Source organism: Oncorhynchus nerka, linkage group LG15 (genome assembly GCF_034236695.1).
Source record: "Oncorhynchus nerka isolate Pitt River linkage group LG15, Oner_Uvic_2.0, whole genome shotgun sequence".
Taxonomy (NCBI): domain Eukaryota; kingdom Metazoa; phylum Chordata; class Actinopteri; order Salmoniformes; family Salmonidae; genus Oncorhynchus; species Oncorhynchus nerka.
In genome coordinates, this window is record NC_088410.1 from 19,709,463 (window position 1) to 19,722,396 (window position 12,934).

The window sequence follows — 12,934 nt, forward strand, 5'->3', positions numbered from 1 at the left end:
TAGAGAGAGAGACAGAGAGAGAGAGATAGAGACCTGGAGAGAGAGAGATAGAAACCTAGATAGATAGAGACATAGAGAGAGAGAGACAGAAAGACAGAGAGAGAGACCTAGAGAAAGAGATCTATAGAGAGAGAGACAACTAGAGAGAGCGAGAGATCGGGGAAGTTTTAGACAAGAAAAACTAAGAAATATAAACGTTTAGAGTCCAAAGCTCTGACGATAGCTTCTGGTGTTCTTGTATGTAAAATCAATTGCATTTGGTTGTTGAATTAACAGCCTCTGCTCGCTCGCCTCTCGGTGTGCGGTCATTCGCCCTTGAGCCGGAGTGTTTTCAGCCGACCGTTTTCTCCCCATGGCAGTTAGAAATGCAACGGACCCGGACCCGTGCTCCCGGTATCACAAACAAAGCAGATGGTGAGCTGCGCGCCATAGACACAGCTGGACACAGAGACAGAGAGACACAAAGAGAGAGAAATAAATCATCTGATTTTTGCCGCATGGAATATCTTCTCTCCTGATAAAATCACGATTTGTGAAGACGTTTTCACTCAAGATAAATATTTTAAAAAGGACAAAGTTATTTGTGTCCTCTTCACACAACCGACCGATTCAAAGCGGCATGTGTGACCCTACTGTGCCTTTGGCCAGCCCAGCAGCGCTGCGTGATTCTCAGAGGCGTGCGTGTCCTGTTTGTTCAAAACATTATGAACACCTACTCTTTCCATGCCATAGCCTGACCAGGTGAATGTTGGGGCGGCAAAGTAGCCTGGTTAGAGCGTTGGACTAGTAACCTGAAGGTTGCAAGTTCAAACCCCCGAGCTGACAAGGTACAAATCTGTCATTCTGCCACTGAACAGGCAGTTAACCCACTGTTCCTAGGCCGTCATTGAAAATAAGAATTTGTTCTTAACTGACTTGCCTAGTTAAATAAAGGTTAAAAAAATACTCCCTTAAAAAAAATACTCTACTTCAGTGTAGATGAAGGGGAGGAGACAGGTTAAAGAAGGATTTTTAAGTCTTGAGTAAATTGAGACATGGACTGTGTATGTGTGCCATTCAGAGGGTGAATGGGCAAGACAAAATATTTAAGTGCCTTTGAACAGGGTATGGTAGTAGGTGCCAGGCGCACCGGTTTGAATGTGTCAAGAACTGCAACGCTGCTGGATTTGTCACGGCTCAACAGTTTCCCGTGTGTATTGTGCATGGCCCTCCACCCAAATGACATCCAGACAACTTGACACGACTGTCAAATGTGTATATTCCATATGTTAACCAATACTCGAGAAGCGAATACAGTTGATTGACTTCATAACAAGAAGACTGTGAAAACTGTCTACACGGGTGTGTGTGACGCGTCTCTTCCTCCATTCAGATCCTATCGTGTTGACGATCGCTAGCTACGGTTTTTAACACTTTCCCCGCTAGTCAGGTTGGCCTAATGTTGCATTTCTTGCCTTTTAAAAATTATTTATGGGGGGCATTTCATCAGTACATTGCATTTGTGGAAAGCATGCATGCAAAGTTATGTAGCATTTGATGCATGTCAGATCCACATGGGTAAATTGTAAGATTCAAATAATACATAATTGCCATTATTGTAAAGTAATCTTGCATAATTTAAAAAGGGATTGAATACCTAGATAACAATGCAATACATTACAGACCCATATGCATGTGTGGATTGAAATGCAAGGGAAATATCATGATTTTCACATCATTAAACGAACACATGATAGATGTATTATATGATCAACACTGTTTCATTGCAGCCTGGTTGTAAAGTCTCTGTAATGTTACAAGGAGTTACAAGGAGTGGAATGTTCGCTAAACAGACTACAGCCCAGACTAGTTCCATTCAATACATACACGCACGATTTTCATAGCTTTGGGTGTCCAAAAGATAATGAGTTCACAACTTTCTCCAAATGCAGATAAATGCTGGCTTCTAGCTAACATCAAGTAAATTAGGTACCAGTGTTGTGCTGAAAATCCCCCTGCCAGAATACACCCCCGCCTTCTAATTTCCTTCATTTTGTGGCTTGAGTCAAATACTTTCGGTATTCGGGGCGGGCGCTGAAGGGGGGGGGTTCCGCCCAGGGCGCCATACAAGCTAGAACCGCCACATACACTTGAAACAAATAGCCAAACTGAAAACTGCAGACAAAAATGCTTTCTGCTACTAAGATCAGTGAAATGTAGGCTAAACTGACAGAGTGAAGAGCAGAAATGTCAGCTAGCAAGCAAGTCACAGTAACGAAGAACGCGAAGGGGGGATTCTGGGGGGAGATTTTCGACACAACACCTGTGCAGAAGCAAAGGCTACGTATGTATTACAGGTATAACATATACTTTATTTCACCGAAAATCCCTCATTTATTATAATTTATTGTTTTATGGTTATTTTGAGATTTGTTACACTACTTTCAAGAGTGAACTATTGTATTGTATTTATTTTCTACATGGTGTTAATGCTGTGAGGTCATCAACAGGAGCCATGCTTTTACTCCTCGGTTTGCTCAGAGCCTGATGAGGAGAGGTATGTGTTATGTTACGCTCCGCTCTTTTCAATGCACATGTAAGCAAATGTCCCAAAAAAGACAACCGAAAATTAGATCGTCATTGATTTAGTGTTGCGCTACTGTTTTTAGGAATATATATTAGTGTGAATGGGGATAATGTTTGATTGCAACTTTGCAAGGTTTGCCCAGCCACGGTTACCTTTGCGGGTCTCTCAGGTGAAAAACGGCGTGAGTTTTCAGACAGGAATTCAGCACTTTTGTCTTTTATCAGGCTACTATAGTTGTGTATGGCAGTCCAGACGGCAGCATCAAGCTTGGCTTTGTATTTGTATCCATTCCATGCAGGTATGTTCTGAAATGTGACGATTTGATATGTAATGTTTAATGTGCTAATTAGTTAGCCGTTGTTAATTTTGTTACTTGTCTGGACATGTCAAAATGGCGTTGTTGTCTCATTAGTATACCTCAGGTACAATAGTACACTAAGAAATATTTAGCATTTATTAGCTAATTATTTCTGTACAACATTTATAAAATGAAATGAGTATTTTGAAAATATGAACATGTACATCTTGTACAATGCATTTTTAGTTGTTGACGTGAGTTAGCTCAGCGCGTGATGAAGAGAGGCTAATATAGTTGTGTTTGGGAGTCCAGACAGCAGCACCAACCTTTGTCTTGTATTTGTATCCCTTCAGTCACTAAAAGAGAGACAACCAGAAGAATTGTGTCCAGAGACTTGTCTTCCACCTACACATCACCAGAACACAACGCAGAAAGGTACAGTACTGTACCGTCCCTTTAACACGTGCATGATAGGGAGATGAGGCCAGAGGTTGCATTGCATTACAACTTCTCTCTTTTCTCTCTTCCCTCTAACCTCTTTCTCTCTCTCTCCCTCACTCTCATTTTCTCTGTTCCTCTTTTTCTCTCCCTCTTTCTTTTTCTCTTCTCTTCATTCCACTCCATTCTTTCTCTTTACTCTCACTTTTCTCTCTCATTTCTCTCCCCTTTCCTTCTCTCTCTCCCCTTTCCTTCTCTCTCTCCCCTTTCTTTCTCTCTCTCCCCTTTCTTTCTCTTTCTCTAATTTCTCTCTCTTCTTTCTCTCTCTCACATTTCTCTTTCTCTCTCTCTCTCTCCTTTCTCGCTTCTTTTTCTCTCCTTTCTCTCAAATTCATTTTTTTCCTAATTCAAGCTGCTTTATTGGTATGAAAAACATTGTGTCACTTTTGCCAAAACAACAATGTATACAATATACATTGTAATACAATTATAAAAAGATAACAAATAGTAATATAAAATGGTGGCAAATGATAATACAACATGAAATACAAAAATAACAAGGTAAGTCAGTAGTAGAAATATAATAAATAAAATGGAAAATGAAACTAAAACTAACTTATAACTAATCTTCACCATTACATCAGTACTACAACTACCATCATCATTACTACTACCATCATTACCATCATTACTACTACTACTACCACCACCACCATCATTACTACTACCACCACCACCATCATTACTACTACCACCACCATCATTACTACTACTACTACCACCACCATTATTACTACTACCACCACCATCATTACTACTACTACTACCACCACCATCATTACTACTACTACTACCACCACCATTATTACTACTACCACCACCATCATTACTACTACTACTACCACCACCATCATTACTACTACCACCACCATCATTACTACTACTACTACCACCACCATCATTACTACTACTACTACCATCATTACTACTACTACTACCACCACCATCATTACTACTACCACCATCATTACTACTACTACTACTACCATCATTACTACTACTACTACCACCACCATCATTACTACTACTACTACCACCACCATCATTACTACTACTACTACTAGTACTACTACCATCATTACTACTACTACTACCACCACCATCATTACTACTACTACTACCACCACCATCATTACTACTACTACTACCACCACCATCATTACTACTACTACCACCACTACTACCACCATCATTACTACTACTACTACCACCACCATCATTACTACTACTACTACCACCATCATTACTACTACTACTACTACTACTACTACCACCATCATTACTACTACTACTACCACCACTACTACCACCATCATTACTACTACTACCACCACCACCATTACTACTACTACTACAACCACCACCACCATCACTACTACTACTACCATCATCACTAAACTGCTATCATTACCATCACCCTACTACTACTACTACCACCATCACTACTACTACCATCATCACTAAACTGCTATCATTACCATCACCCTACTACTACTACTACCACCACCATTACTACTACTACTCATACCACCATCATCATTACCACTACTACCACTACTACTACTCATACCACCATCATCACTAAACTGCTATCATTACCCTACTACTACCATCATCATTACTACTACTACCACCACCATCATTACTACTACTACTACAATCATCATTACTACCACCACCACCAACATTACTACTACTACTACCTCCATCATTACCACTACTACTACCTCCATCATCATTACTACTACTACCACCACCATCATTACCACTACTACTACTACCACCATCATCATTACCACTACTACTACTACTACTACCACCACCAGCAAGAGCAACATCATTGATATATACAGAGAAAAGAGTCGGCCCAAGAATTGAACCCTGTGGCACCCCCATAGAGACTGCCAGAGGACCGGACAACATGCCCTCCGATTTGACACAAATCTGGTTAGCTTCTGGAGGTTATTGAATGTGTTCTCAAATTAAAAATAATAGCGATACCGTATCACATTCGAGACACGAACAAAACACGTCTTCACTGTTATGCCATCTTGGGAAATTATCACTGTTAGTGATGACACCAATGGATGCAATAGCACTATGTGGCCACCAGATGGAGGTATTGGAACAAAATTAACATGAAGTCACTGCCATTATGGCACAATTTCCAATGGGATTTAAAACATGTTCTTATGGTAATACTAGGATGAAGATGGATGTCCCCCCTTATATATAGGGGTAAAAGGGGTCAAAATAAGGAACGCTTCACGAATTTGCGTGTCATCCTTGCGCAGGGGCCATGCTAATCTTCTCTGTATCGTTCCAATTTTAGTATATGTGCTGCCGAAGCGAGCACAATACAGACATAGGAGAGGCCCTCATATATAGAGCACAACCCTCCTGACGTTTCGGATCCTGGTTGCGTTCAAACAGACCTTCAGAGGCTCAAAAACCACCCATAGAAGGTTCCCAAAGGATATTGTATAGGCATGAAACTGGTAGGGATAATAATGGCTACCTTGTCTGTTGTAATCTTCTAACCTCTGCTTCAGAGTTGCAACGTATGCTGGGTGATATGCGAGTACACTGTCCCGTCTAGGACGTTGATAGGGTAGAACATAATGACGTAACAAAAGCCCTCGCACAAAACCCCACCCACTCACTGAAACCCGACACGCTCTGGGGCTGCATTCACTAAAGGTCCTCACGCATAAACGTAGCAGGAAATGTTGTGAAGCCTACGTCAAAAATACCCTAACATGGGGGTTTTAAAATCGTGTACCTTACGTGAAAATGTGCTATTTGGTAAGAAAGAAAGTGATCAGTGATCAAATGCAAAAACTGCTGTTTTGTGACATTTTGACTTTAGTTATAGATGTAGAGACATTTAATTGATTATTATAAGGAATGATTCTAGACTAAAATGTAGTGTAATAAGCTTTTGGACTCCTCCCCCTGCTGGTTTTAGTTGCTCTTCCCCTGGTCTTTGTTCCCCACCCTTCCCCCGCTCTCTGCAACATGGCCCGGCCAAAGATACTTATAACCAACTCCCCATTTAGTAGCGAGAGAAGCAGAACAGAGCAACACAGAAGAGTAGTAACAGAGAGGAGAGAGAACTAGAACGAGAGAAACAGCAGAGAGGGAAATGGTAAAGAGAGCGACAGAGAACTAGAGATTCATATGTGGCCTGGCTGTGGTTGGAAGGTGACTGTTTCAACTTTCATGTTGACACATTGCCAGTGTGGTTTAATAAGAGTTTTTAAAACTGGTGGTGGGGGGAGAGAGAGACAGAAGGGGGAGAGGGAGAATGAGAAAAGAGGAGGGAGAGAAAATGGGGAGACAAAAAGAGAAAGGGAGAGTGAGAGACAAAGGGAGGGAAAGAAAAAGGGGAGTGAGTGAGAAAAGGGGGGAGAATGATGAGAGAAAAGGGAGAGGAGAAAGAGAAAATAGGGAGAGAAAGTATGACAGAGAACGAGATAGAAGGGGGATGTCATTGGATTGGCTGACTGTTTATTTTATTTTACCTTTATTTAACCAGGTAGGCTAGTTGAGAACAAGTTCTCATTTACAACTGCGACCTGGCCAAGATAAAGCATAGCAGTGTGAACAGACAACACAGAGTTACACATGGAGTAAACAATTAACAAGTCAATAACACAGTATAAAAAATAGTCTATATACATTGTGTGCAAAAGGCATGAGGAGGTAGGTGAATAATTACAATTTTGCAGATTAACACTGGAGTGATAAATGATCTAGATGGTCATCTGCAGGTAGAGATACTGGTGTGCAAAAGAGCAGAAAAGTAAATAAATAAAAACAGTATGGGGATGAGGTAGGTAAATTGGGTGGGCTATTAACCGATGGACTACGTGTACAGCTGCAGCGATCGGTTAGCTGCTCAGATAGTAGATGTTTAAAGTTGGTGAGGGAGATAGGTCTCCAACTTCAGCGATTTTTGCAATTCGTTCCAGTCACAGGCAGCAGAGAACTGGAAGGAAAGGCGGCCAAATGAGGTGTTGGCTTTAGGGATGATCAGTGAGATACACCTGCTGGAGCGCGTGCTACGGGTGGGTGTTGCCATCGTGACCAGTGAACTGAGATAAGGAGGAGCTTTACCTAGCATGGACTTGTAGATGACCTGGAGCCAGTGGGTCTGGCGACAAATATGTAGCGAGGGCCAGCCGACTAGAGCATACAAGTCGCAGTGGTGGGTGGTATAAGGTGCTTTAGTAACAAAACGGATGGCACTGTGATAAACTGCATCCAGTTTGCTGAGTAGAGTATTGGAAGCTATTTTGTAGATGACATCGCCGAAGTCAAGGATCGGTAGGATAGTCAGTTTTACTAGGGTAAGTTTGGCGTCGTGAGTGAAGGAGGCTTTGTTGCGGAATAGAAAGCTGACTCTAGATTTGATTTTAAATTAGAGATGTTTGATATGAGTCTGGAAGGAGAGTTTACAGTCTAAGCCAGACACCTAGGTACTTATAGATGTCCACATATTCTAGGTTGGAACCATCCAGGGTGGTGCTGCTAGTCGGGCGTGCGGGTGCAGGCAGCGAACGGTTGAAAAGCATGCATTTGGTTTTACTAGCGTTTAAGAGCAGGAGTGTTGTATGGCATTGAAGCTCGTTTGGAGGTTAGATAGCACAGTGTCCAAGGAAGGGCCAGAAGTATACAGAATGGTGTCGTCTGCGTAGAGGTGGATTAGGGAATCGCCCGCAGCAAGAGCAACATCATTGATATATACAGAGAAAAGAGTCGGCCCAAGAATTGAATCCTGTGGCACCCCCATAGAGACTGCCAGAGGACCGGACAACATGCCCTCCGATTTGATACATCTGGTTAGCTTCTGGAGGTTCTTGAATGTGTTCTAAAATTAAAAATAATAGCGATACCGTATCACATTGGGTGAGGCAGGTTACCGGAAGGTATAATCAAATAAAAAATCGAAAAGAGATCGAAAATCAAATTGAAATATATATACAAAAAATACGAAAAAACAAAAGCACACGAGACACGAGTTATTATTTCTTCTTCATGTTGTCATCATCTATAGGAACAAGTGTGGGTGCCGAGCACTTTCAGGCCTACCTCCTTGAATGGTTGGTTGGGTGGAATGAGGACCGTGCTGAAGCTGCAGCCGAGGGGGGCGCACAGAAGCAGACCCTGCACTGCTATGATGGTGTAGCTCAGTACGCCATCATTGAGCTGAGCCAGAAGCTCCTGGGCTGCAGTCTTGTGAAGGAAGGCCTGCAAAGTACACTGGTATGTATTTCTAAATTATACAATTATACACACACTAAAACATGTGCAGTTCTGTTTATGTACAACTCACTTTTTTGTTTTCTCTCTAAGGGGAACTCATTGGGGTCGAGTATCTCTTCTCCCAGACCCATGGTGACCAGAGGTTGGAGTCCAACCTCGGTAAGGACCCAGACGGGACACCTGATCTATTTGAGGGAGAGGAGGATGACCCCACCATGTCCTTGCCCGACCTCGATGACCGTCTCCCACCAGTCCCTCCACTCAGGAAGGCCACTCCACCGCCCACTCAACCCATCCCAGGTACCTGTCGTCACACCCCCTGATGACACTGCACCAGCTGCCAGTCAGGACCCGGAGGATGATGTAAGTGCCTATCCACGTCCTAAACAGCTCACTCAAGTTTCTTTCCATTCATAACTATTAATGTGACTATTAATCCAACCCTTCCCCATGACTCTTCTATTTCCAGGAGTACATAGGACTTGATGGGGTTAGTGGATACCAGCACGTGGTCCTCCTGGCCACTAGTCAGCCACTGCCACCTCTACCCAGTCTGTCTTCCACCTCTCTCCCTATAACGCCAGTCTCCCAAGATCTGCCCTCAACCTCCACTCCTCTTCCCCCTCCTGCTGGTGGACCAAAGGTCTCCAGAACCACCGAATGGAGGAGGAGGAAGAAGCTGGAGTCTGGCATTAAAGTCAGAGTGCACAAGCCATATGAAGGCTATAAGTGCTCTAAATGTGGCAAGCCTAAAACTTCTGAGTTTGGACACATGGTTCTGTGAGATTCTGTGCCGCTACCTCTGGTGGCCAAACTGTGGAGGAGTGGCTGGCACTCATGAGGGCCCAGCATGGTGCTATAGCCAAGGCCAGTAAACTCTGACTGACTGGTGTTACATTGTAAAGTAGTTTTTGTACGTATGTTCTTTGTAAAAAAATAATAAAAAATATACGACATTCATTGTTAATCTCTTGTACATTTAGCTCATTTAAAATCATCTTAACTTGTACTGTAGGGGACATTATGCTGGGTTGCTTCACACATGACATTCCCTGTGAAATAAATACATGGAATACAAGCACTTTCTCCCTTAAATTAAATTCATTTTGATTTACTGTCATACACTCTTAAAGTTCAACAAATAAAAAGACAAGCAAATCAGTCATTTTCTCGGTCAAACACACAGAGTTGTAACACACAAAAAAACAAATAATGCTGGGAAACAAAAGGACCCACCTCCACACCTGACATGTAGCCGTCCATGGTGGCCTCCAGTTCTGAACAGGCGGTTCCCCAAAGGTGATGTTGTTAGGCCATACATTTAGTTTATCTTACAAAAATAAACAATCCAAACAATAAAAAATCAATACAACTTTAAGTTAATTAAAAGAAAAGAAATTACCCCCAAAAATGAATGTGTTCGTTCAAATAACATGTAACAATCAGGGTCCGGCCCCTACACTTACGTAGCCAATCAGGGTCCGGCCCCTACACTTACGTAGCCAATCAGGGTCCGGCCCCTACACTTACGTAGCCAATCAGGGTCCGGCCCCTACACTTACGTAGCCAATCAGGGTCCGGCCCCTACACTTACGTAGCCAATCAGGGTCCGGCCCCTACACTTACGTAGCCAATCAGGGTCAGGCCCCTACACTTATGTAGCCAATTAGGGTCCGGCCCCTACACTTACGTAGCCAATCAGGGTCAGGCCCCTACACTTATGTAGCCAATCAGGGTCCGGCCCCTACACTTACGTAGCCGCACTCGGGCCGGATGGTGCTGGCTGGGGCGGTGCTGGCTGCGGCGGGCCTGGCCACAGCAGCTAACCCCTCCTGGTCTCTGCGCTGAATGTAGTCAATCAAGGCGGCCATCGCACTCACAGGATAACGGGGTGTCTGCGTCCTCAAGCTCCTGACATATCTGTGTGAGACACAGCAGAGGGAACGTTTCAGATGTAAAATGTTGCATAGAACACACTGAGATGAACATAGAAAACACAAAAGACACGCAGCACACATGACTTTATCCTGTCTGCACCCGTAGCCTCATACAGGTCCTGCAGTGAGTCCCACTTGTACTTCCTGAAGCCAACAAGGGCCTTGCCCTCCTGGCCTGGAATCAGCACGGGAACCAATTAACTGTCAGAGCAAAGGAGTTCCATCTTACATACAATGAGAAGAATTAAACAAACTCACCTGGCTGGAAGGACAGGACTTTAGCTTCCTCGTGTTACGCCCCTGAAAACAGGGGAGAAATAATCACGACAGTGATACGGTGTTGTATTCTCAATTCAACGTTTAGTGTCATTCATTTCACAAAAGTAACACATTACAAAACAACAGAAAACCCATTATACAAATAACACAGCAAAATATCTTTTTAACAACGCGCATGTTCATTCACAAACAACATAAAATGGCAGCTACTCTCAGTACGATGCTATTCTTCACTTCAACCGAGCAGGGCTAATATTACTCTCTTCAAACTTAACTCAAACTTCCTCAAGACTATCCTAAAACACACCTTAAACACTATTGACATGTTAGCGAGTTATAACATTTAAATTACTATTTTTATCATCAATAAAGTACCTGAAAACAGGGGAGAAATAATCACGACAGTGATACGGTGTTGTATTCTCAATTCAACGTTTAGTTCAATGAGAAAAGACCGCGATTTTCCCCAGGAATACGGGTGGAGACCATATGGGTGGAGACGATCTCCGGCTCATAGATTAAGAGCATTTCGTAGATCACAGATTAACACTTTTAGGCACCACAAAATAAAGTAATCAATATAACGTTTACACATTACTCTCACAATTCGTACCCTTTGACAGATTTTAACTTTAACACAATTATATGAATGTTATCAATCTCTATCAACTAATACTGAATGCATCTTTTTCACCTTAGATGTTTTAAGATCCTCACATACTATGAACTTACTAATACTTTTCAATGTATAACAGGCTATGAATATGTCCTTTAACCTGTCACACGTGCGCCCGGTTGAACCTGACCATCTCAGCGAAGGCCGGATAGGCGCACGAGTAGCGAGTTAAGGCGTCCTCACAGGAGGGCCCTGAGCACCAGAAACAGGGGGTCCCTGAGCACCAGAAGCAGGAGGGCCCTGAGCACCAGAAGCAGGAGGGCCCTGAGCACCAGAAGCAGGAGGGCCCTGAGCACCAGAAGCAGGAGGGCCCTGAGCACCAGAAGCAGGGGGGGCCCTGAGCACCAGAAGCAGGGGGGGCCGTCAGCGGCCACTTTTACTGCCTGGGGTGTGTGACCTTGAGGACCAACTCCTGTGAGGGCGTGAAACGGAACCTTGGATTTTCCATCTTAGGAGGCAAGAAAAATACTATTATCATGACTGATGAGTGCAGTGACAAGTGACAGCATAACCGTATTAGATACATATAAAGGAACTTATGTTTGCTTGATAGGTCTGCTAGGAGGAGGACAGCAGTGGGGGGTTATGGGTAGGATTAGGGTGATTATTATTTCACATGCAGTTAAATTCAGTTTACATAGAAAGACACGTTTGCCCCAATGACCATCAATACAATTCATTCAACTACATACACTTTAAATGCATGCCATCAAATAACGAAGGAAAATAGACAAATAAATAGTATAGAATTCCAACTTTTAGATGATATAGATGTTAGCTAAGGTTTTACAGGATTGTCAGTGGTCAAATAAACGTTGTGAGTTATGTCCACCTACAGTAGCTAGCGATATACAACCGTTGTTAAATTACACAAGTTGGGTAGCCCCTGTAGTCAAACAAGTCGGTTGGATAGACGTGTTATTGTCATATTTCATCACATTTAGTTGTCATTTGTTGCAAATTAAGCACAATTACCTCATATACTCAACGAGTGGCATCGATGGCTGACAGAAAAATGATTTATAGCCAATACTAACCTGCCTGTGCAGCAGCAGGCTACAGTAGCTAGCGATCTACAAAAGTTATTAAATTACAGTTTGGGAAGCCCCTGTAGTCAAACAAGGCGGTTGACTAGAGGTGTTATTGTCATATTTCATCACATTTATAGTCATCCACGTTACATTCGTTGTAAATTAAGCAAAATGACCTCAGATACTCACCGAATAGCGTCAATGGCTGACAGAAAAAGATTTTCTGATGAAGTGGCTTTAGGAACATTTCAGAGGAAGATGATTGGCTTAAAAACTTTTGGGACAAGCTAGGCTCTTCATTGGTGTATTTTTGCTCTCTTTCTCCAATTTGGAACAAACTGAAGCATTTGATTGGAGGAGAGGGCTAATGGAACAATATGG

At 42.8% G+C, this 12,934-nt stretch overlaps 1 protein-coding gene, 1 long non-coding RNA gene and 1 other non-coding gene across 3 annotated transcripts; 1 reads left to right on the forward strand and 2 right to left on the reverse strand.

The window, feature by feature from the left end:
- The first annotated feature begins 1,536 nt into the window (after window positions 1-1,536).
- On the forward strand, window positions 1,537-9,590 carry LOC135560110 (uncharacterized). The gene is made up of 7 exons (XM_065001208.1): window positions 1,537-2,336; window positions 2,490-2,536; window positions 2,791-2,864; window positions 3,218-3,299; window positions 8,422-8,630; window positions 8,721-8,993; window positions 9,100-9,590. The coding sequence occupies exons 1-7, from the start codon at window positions 2,227-2,229 to the stop codon at window positions 9,412-9,414; spliced, it is 1,110 nt and encodes a 369-aa protein (XP_064857280.1). The 5' UTR covers window positions 1,537-2,226; the 3' UTR covers window positions 9,415-9,590.
- LOC135560650 (U6 spliceosomal RNA) lies at window positions 5,612-5,718 on the reverse strand. The gene has a single exon (XR_010459149.1). It is a non-coding gene; the product is annotated as a U6 spliceosomal RNA (small nuclear RNA).
- A 71-nt stretch (window positions 9,591-9,661) lies between the features above and the next one.
- LOC135560111 (uncharacterized) lies at window positions 9,662-12,750 on the reverse strand. Its single transcript, XR_010458703.1, has 3 exons — window positions 10,826-12,750; window positions 10,652-10,742; window positions 9,662-10,550 (listed from the first exon to the last, which is right to left on the reverse strand). It is a non-coding gene; the product is annotated as an uncharacterized LOC135560111 (long non-coding RNA).
- Window positions 12,751-12,934: the final 184 nt, after the last annotated feature.

Bases quoted from the DNA above. Each gene is read 5' to 3' on its own strand.
- LOC135560110 (XM_065001208.1), top strand. From the start codon at position 2,227: ATGTCAGCTAGCAAGCAAGTCACAGTAACGAAGAACGCGAAGGGGGGA. The intron at 2,337-2,489 runs GTATAACATATA...GGTCATCAACAG, and splicing joins AGGCTACGTATGTATTACAG to GAGCCATGCTTTTACTCCTC. The intron at 8,631-8,720 runs GTATGTATTTCT...TTTCTCTCTAAG, and splicing joins AAGGCCTGCAAAGTACACTG to GGGAACTCATTGGGGTCGAG.